Source organism: Cebus imitator, unplaced genomic scaffold (genome assembly GCF_001604975.1).
Source record: "Cebus imitator isolate Cc_AM_T3 unplaced genomic scaffold, Cebus_imitator-1.0 Scaffold31, whole genome shotgun sequence".
NCBI lineage: Eukaryota > Metazoa > Chordata > Mammalia > Primates > Cebidae > Cebus > Cebus imitator.
The window spans coordinates 4116226-4123168 of NW_016107346.1; the positions used below are offsets into that span (position 1 = coordinate 4116226).

The 6943-nt window shown below is 41.9% G+C and overlaps 1 protein-coding gene across 2 annotated transcripts in view; it reads right to left on the reverse strand.

The window, feature by feature from the left end:
• The window catches only part of PLCB1 (phospholipase C beta 1), a 731248-nt gene that overhangs the window by 95820 nt on the left and 628485 nt on the right, over positions 1-6943 (reverse strand). For both annotated transcript variants that reach the window (XM_017523921.2, XM_017523922.2), the window contains exons 28-31: positions 3005-3081; positions 2809-2898; positions 1278-1335; positions 585-671 (exon numbers count right to left, since the gene is read on the reverse strand). In XM_017523921.2, the coding sequence (XP_017379410.1) occupies positions 585-671; positions 1278-1335; positions 2809-2898; positions 3005-3081 (312 nt within the window). The remainder of the gene's footprint in view (positions 1-584; positions 672-1277; positions 1336-2808; positions 2899-3004; positions 3082-6943) is intronic.

Below are 6943 nucleotides of genomic sequence, written 5' to 3' on the forward strand. Positions count from 1 at the left end.
GAGAGATGCCAGACGTAGGTGATGGGGAGGAAGGCAGCAAATCACACTGCCACGTGTGTTCCTATGCAACAATTTTGCATGTTCTTCACATGTACCCCCAAACCTAAAATGCAATAAAATAAATAAATGGGAAAAAAAAAAAAAGACTATTTTGCTGGACAAAAACCAGAGTGATTTTGGTGCAGGGCATCCTCTGCTGGACAGAGGGTGGCATTACAACATTTCATCAGCTATTCAGAACTGAAGTTTACTTTAGTAGTAACCAAACTGAAGGTTTACCTCTGATTCTCCAGGGGGAAAGGTACTATAAAAATACCTTTGCCTGAGCCACACCCCAGACTAATTAAAGCCAGATCTCTGGAGGTGGGTTCTGGACATTTGCAGTTTTTAAAAGCTCACCAGGTGGTGATAAATGCTCACTGAATATTGCTATATTTTTACCTTCATTGAGAAAGATACAAGTTTCATATGCAAGAACTGATCTGAGACTGTGTGCAAGGTACTTACATGAACCCGGAAGGTTTTATTCTTACTAAATGGAAACCAAATAGAATAATTGTGCATTACGATTCAGTTCCGTTTACCTTGGGCTTTTCTTCCAGGATCTGCTGACGTATCTCCTTGTGTTTCTCTACGAGTTTTTCTTGCCGTTTACTTTGCGCCTCTTCTAACTATAAGAAAAGTTACAAGGAACGTCATCTTCTAAACATCTAAATGTTTAAAAGTGCACATTTTCAGAAAATATTGAAAGTTTTACAGATCTATGGCTTACATTTATTTGATCTCTTGATCAAGAACTACACTTACAATTATAGGAGACTACAGTAAGTGTTGAAGCTGGGTGACAGAAACATAGGGTGGGAGGTAGTGATCAATGGACTGGACTGTTCTTACATTTTTATAAGTATGCGAACATTTCTATGACATCAAATTTAAAGAAAAGGACAGCCTTTGGAGGTTGCCATCATCTCTATCATTGATGACAAAGGTTCTTCTGGGAAAACTCCCATTTACAATATGTTTCTGGGCTCTTGACTTTGGAAATGATCCTTGATTGTCTATTTTTAGATGAACCCTTTTACATAGCGGTTTGCAATTCAACTTGCAGAAAATGTTGATTAAGGAGTGCCTACCCCGTGAAGCAGCTCTATGACTAGCAGGTGCTAGTGATAAAAAAGATATGACAAGGCATGACATTTCCTTCCAGAAGCTCACACTGAGCTCACCAAATGTTCACACATGGTTTGCAAAGGAGAGAGTGTGATGAGCCCACATACCCTCTTGATGTACTGCACCACTTCCTGGATGTATGACCTAATCATCTCTGTCTTCTCCCTGAAAGCAAATGACGAATACATCATTATACCAACTCATCCAAAATCGACAAATGAGAATCTCAGACTTCTAGATGAAAGGTTACAGAACTCTCAACATTCTTTTTTTTTTCCTTATTTTAATTTATGTATTTATTTGAGACAGGGTCTTGCTCTGTTGCCCAGGGTAGAGTGCAGTGCCACCATCATGGCTCACTGAATCCTTGACCTGCCCAGCTGAAGCCATCCTCCGGCCTCAGCCTTCTGAGTGGTTGGGAATACTGGTGTGTGTCACCACACCTAGCTGATTTTAATTTTTTTTTTAATTTTTGTTTGTTTATTGTTTGAGACAGAGTCTCACTCTGTTGCCCAGCCTGGAGTACAGTGGCATGATCTCGGCTCTGTCTCCTCTGCCTCCTGGGTTCAAGCGATTCTCCTGTCTCAGCCTCCCGAGTAGCTGGGATTACAGTTATGCGCCACCACCCCCGGCTAATTTTGTATTTTTAGCAGAGACAGGGTTTCTCCATGTTGGTCAGGCTGGTCTCAAACTCTTGACGTTAGATGATCTGCCTGCCTCAGCCTCCCCAAGTGCTGAGAATACAGGCATGAGCCACTGCACCCAGACAATTAAATTTTTTTTTTAGTAGAGACAGAGTCTTGTCATGTTGCCCAGGCCCCTCTTGAACTCCTGGCCTCAAGCAATCCTCCCACCTACACCTTTCAAAGTGCTGAGATTACAAGTGTGAGCCAAAAAGTTCTCATCATTGCTGTTAAGAAAGGTGTAATCTGCCAGTCTCAGGACAAAAGTCAGCTTCCTCCCAAGGCACAGGCTCTGTTTTCACTAAATACCAGGAAGGTTATATGTAGGAAGTGAGGATTTAGCCTTTCCCTGAGGGAAGCTTTTTGCTTACTCTTTATCTAAAAGGCCCGAGGTGGACTGAACTACTCTTTGTTTGAGTCTTCCCTGTTAAAAAAAATTTTTTTTTATTGCATTTTAGGTTTTGGGGTACATGTGAAGAACATGCAAGACTGTTGCATAGGTACACACGTGGCAGTGTGATTTGCTGCCTTCCTCCCCATCACCTATATCTGGCATTTCTCCCCTTCCTATCTCTCCCCAACTCCCCACTCCCCATTGACCCTCCCCTATTTCCCCCCAACAGACCCAAGTGTGTGGTGCTCCCCTCCCTGTGTCCATGTGTTCTCATTGTTCAACACCGCCTATGAATGAGAACATGCAGTGTTTGATCTTCTGCTCTTGTGTCAGTTTGCTGAGAATGATGCTTTCCAGGTTCATCTGTGTCCCTACAAAGGACCCAAACTCATCGTTTTTGATGGCTGCATAATATTCCATTACCAAAGGAATCTTTTGAAAGGCTGACTAGAGGAGAAACTTCACGGAGGGGTCTTTAACTGGTTAAGAACCTATGACTCTGACCTACAGAATAAAGTAATTCTCAGGTAAACTGTTGGAAAGAGGGGACACTTGACTTACTCTTCCATCTGACTTTTGTCTTTGGATTTAGCTTCTGTTATCTTCTCCTGCCTCTTTTTATCCATTTTCTTCTTTAATTCTTTCTTTTCTCTGAAGTTACAATGGAAGTAAAAGAAAAAAAGAGGCAAATCAGATGGGAATTTGCGTTGAATAAATTTAGATGCACATGTCAATTGTAATGGGAATGAAGGCTTACTTCTCACAGATTTCTTTGAGCTTCTTTAACTGATTGTTCTGACACTCTTCTGCGACATCCGTCAATTTTTGAATAAGCTGGAAAAAGAAAATGCCAGTTTGCTATTTCAAATGATTGCAAACAGAGCTTTCTCCCCACCTCCCTCAAACAACAGAATCTACAGTTAAAAAATCCGTGATAGATGTTTCAGAATAGTTAAAGCTGCCAGACATCTAATATTGGCAATGAGGACAATTTAGAACCATCATATTAACTAGGCCTATGAGTTTTAATATGAAATTCTTATTATCTCTTTTTAATTAAACAGAATTCATTAGATTGTTGTGGCAGTGACTATAGCCCAGCTCAGTGCGAAGACAAAGACAACTTACAGTGTAGAACCCGGTTCCAATCTCTACTCTATGACTTATTAAAAGTGAAATTTGGGGCAAAATCCTACATTTTCAGAACCTACATTTTCTCAGTTTTAAGTGGGATTATCACTGCCTTTATGTCTTGGAGGTACTGTCAACTCAAAATAAAAATACGTATGACACAAATGTAAGTTATAATCAACAGTGAATTATAATTCTTGGCTCACAACTATCATTCATTGTTGAATTGCTTTGAGGATGACATGAGTTACCCATCTCAGAAGTTGACGTTTATGTTTTTGCTTGGGTAATGTCCAGCAGATATAAAGAACATCAGAAATTCTCTTTGTGCTGTCATTGAACTGTCACTACATCACTGTGAACACAAGTATTTATTGTCTTACCTCTACTACCAAAGCAAGCTTCAAGGGAGTGTCAATGGTGTTTTTGTATATTCACCTGATGCCCAATACGTGTTTGTCAATTACGTAAAGGTACTTCTGACTGCCAATCTTTTCATTTTTTTCATGAGGAACTTGAAGAACCTTCGGCAAGGTTTTCAGGTGGCTGTAGCAACTGGACTCAACCTTTCTCACTAAAGCACCAAATAGATGGTGTGGACAACCTCTGAAAGGCCCCACTGATTTTCCCATGGATGGAGATTCTCTTTCCCCAAAATATACAAGGCAAGCTGAGTTGACTAGTCTTATATAAGTGGTAGCTGTAACAGGGACAAATCATAATACCACAAACTTTTGAGATAGCCAAGTATAAGGGGGTCCCCAGAAAAACTCCAACTGTCCTGCTCACTGGGAGGAATGCACACTAGGATGGAACCACAGAAGTTCACCCCATCTGCAGCAGGGAGGAGCCTGACCCCTCCTCTTCCTGGGTGGAACCTGGAATTCAACCTGTGAGGTGGGAAGTACACTAGCAGGGACTCTGGCCTTGCAGAGAGTCCCTGTTTCCCTCTTTTCCTTTTTACACAATAAAACCCTGGCCGCCTCACCCTTCAAATTGTTTGCAAGCCTCCTTCTTTGTGGCCATGTGACAAGGACCCCGAATTTAGCTGAACTAAGGAGAGGGTCCTACGACATTTCCATTGATAATTTCTATATGCCAGGCATAGTTTTAAAAAGATTCACATATGCCTGTAATCCCAGCACTTTGGGATGCCCAGGTGGGTGGATTGCCTGAGGTCAGGAGCTCAAGACCAGCCTGGCCAATGGCTCTACTAAAAATATAAAAGAATTAGCTGGGCATGGTGGTGGGCACCTGTAATCCCAGCTACTCAGGAGGCTGAGGCAGGAGAATTGCTTGAACCCGGAAGGCAAAGGTCACAGTGAGCTGAGATCGCACCATTGCACTCCAGCAACTCTGGGCATGCTCTGGGCTATAAGAGCAAAACTCCATCTCAATCAATCAATGGATTCACATGTATTTATTTAATTCTGAGAGTTGCCCTATGCAGTTGGTGTTATTATTTTTGTTTTACATATGAACACGCTGACACACTTGGCTCAAGTTCTGGGCTCCGGGCCCCAGAGCTGATAAGTGGCTGAGCTGGGTAAAAACCCAGACAAACAAGTTTCCATGGCTTGTAAGAGAATTACAATATGGAATCCACATTCATTTAAAATTGACATGAAATTGGATGCATTCATCTGTGAAGTGGATTAAATCTGAACAAATATTAACTAGGGCTTGGGTCAGCAGAAAGCGTATTTGATCATTCAAAAGGGATTGCCTAATCATGATTATCACAGTTAAACAAATCATGAGGCATTACTTTGTAGTCATGCCATTTATCAAACTGTCTCGATGTAAAATTCCAGTGTGCAAAGACTCTGGCCATTTGCTTGGGGTCTCCTGTGAGGCCTCTATCTAGCTGAAAGTGTCCTCTTACCAGCACCTGCCCTTCCTTAGAGGGCCTTTCTCCTCTTCCACTCACTTGAAGGAGTTACTGAGGGTTATCCAGGGATCTCCCACCTTGGCTGCAACATCAGAATCACTTGGTGGAACTTCTTAAAAATACAGATTCCAGGACCTATGGACTTCAAATGTCTAGGGGTAGGAACTGGGAATCAATATTCTCAAAATCTCCCCAGGTGATTTGGATGCCTTGTGCCAGACTTAAAGTTGGCCGGTGTCTTGGTGGACCCGCCCTCATTCTACAAGCCACTGCTAAGTCTCCCAGCAACTCTTTTGAATTCAATAAAAATTATATTTCTGTTTCCATGTTCTCATCTCTATCATTTACCTGACTTCAGGATATTTTCTGGATCATGCCAGCATCTGCTCACATTTACTGTTTTCCTTCCACCTACTGCCCTCACCCTCAGCAACATCAGCATCTGGTCAATGATGGGGCTAAGCTTGAGAATTCACAGCCCTTCTGCCCCTCAGTTCTGACTTTCATGTTGGTTTGGTGTCAGGCTCCATACCACTGTCAGCACCACACTCCCTCTAGGCTTCCCAGAAGGTCCCTGTCTGCTGGGTCCACTTGCCTCCCTCTTGGCGCCCCTCCCACCCCTGCATTTACTCTTTACCCCTTGCTGAACTAGTTCCCACCTCCGGTGGTCCCAGAACACACACTTATCTGAACTATTAGATTCAGCCAGGATGCAATGAATATTTACTAAGCACCTACTAAATAGCAGGCACTGTTCTAGAAACTCTGAGCTGATGACCTGGCTTTCTAGATCTTGCTACTCAAAGTGTGGTCCGTGGACCAGTGGCATGAGCATCACCAGGAGCACATTAGAGAAATGTAAGTTCTCAGGCCCTACCCCAGATCAACTAAGTCAGAATCTACAGGTTCAAAAAAATTTCCAGACTATCTGAGTGCACGTTAGAGTTTGAGAAACATTATGCAGGTGGTTGTGGAAGATGGAGACAATCTGGAAAAAACCATTTCAACCTCTCTCTGCCCTTTTCAACTTCTCTCTGCCCCTTGCCTTTCTAAGCCAGCCTTAGGTGATTCTCTCCTTTGATTGCCCGGATAACTCTAGGTCTTGCTCCCTAACTGGCTTTTCCTATAAGGTATCATTTACAGACATACCTTTTGTATGTAAATACCTTATTATTGCTCCCACAAAGGATGTTACCATTTCAACCTTTCATTCTCAATAAATGTTTAGAATCCCAGGCTCTATACAAAACAGGCACTGAAAAAATGATTGTGAATGACATCTTTTAAGTTTTAAAACTACACTGAACCCAACCTCAGTGATAGCTATGAAAGCTCACATTCAAGCCACAGGCTGCCTTATTGAAAACACTTTAAAAAATGTACAGGTTTGGTGCTTAACAAGCTAAGTTTCGTTCCTTTAGGAAAAAGCATCTTAATGTGAAATACAGGTGTATTTTTTTAAAATGAGGCTTTTGCATGCAACTAAATGAAAATGGTGCTTCCCTAGAATCCCAGAGTATGTGTTTTACAAGGACATCTCTGTGTTTAATACGTAAAATATGTAAATATCATTTTACTGTGCTCACTTTCATCTCCCCCCACTGCCTTACTACACAGCCTCGCCTCTGCCCATCTCAGCCCTTTTTTTTTTTTTTTTTTTTTTTTTTGAGACGG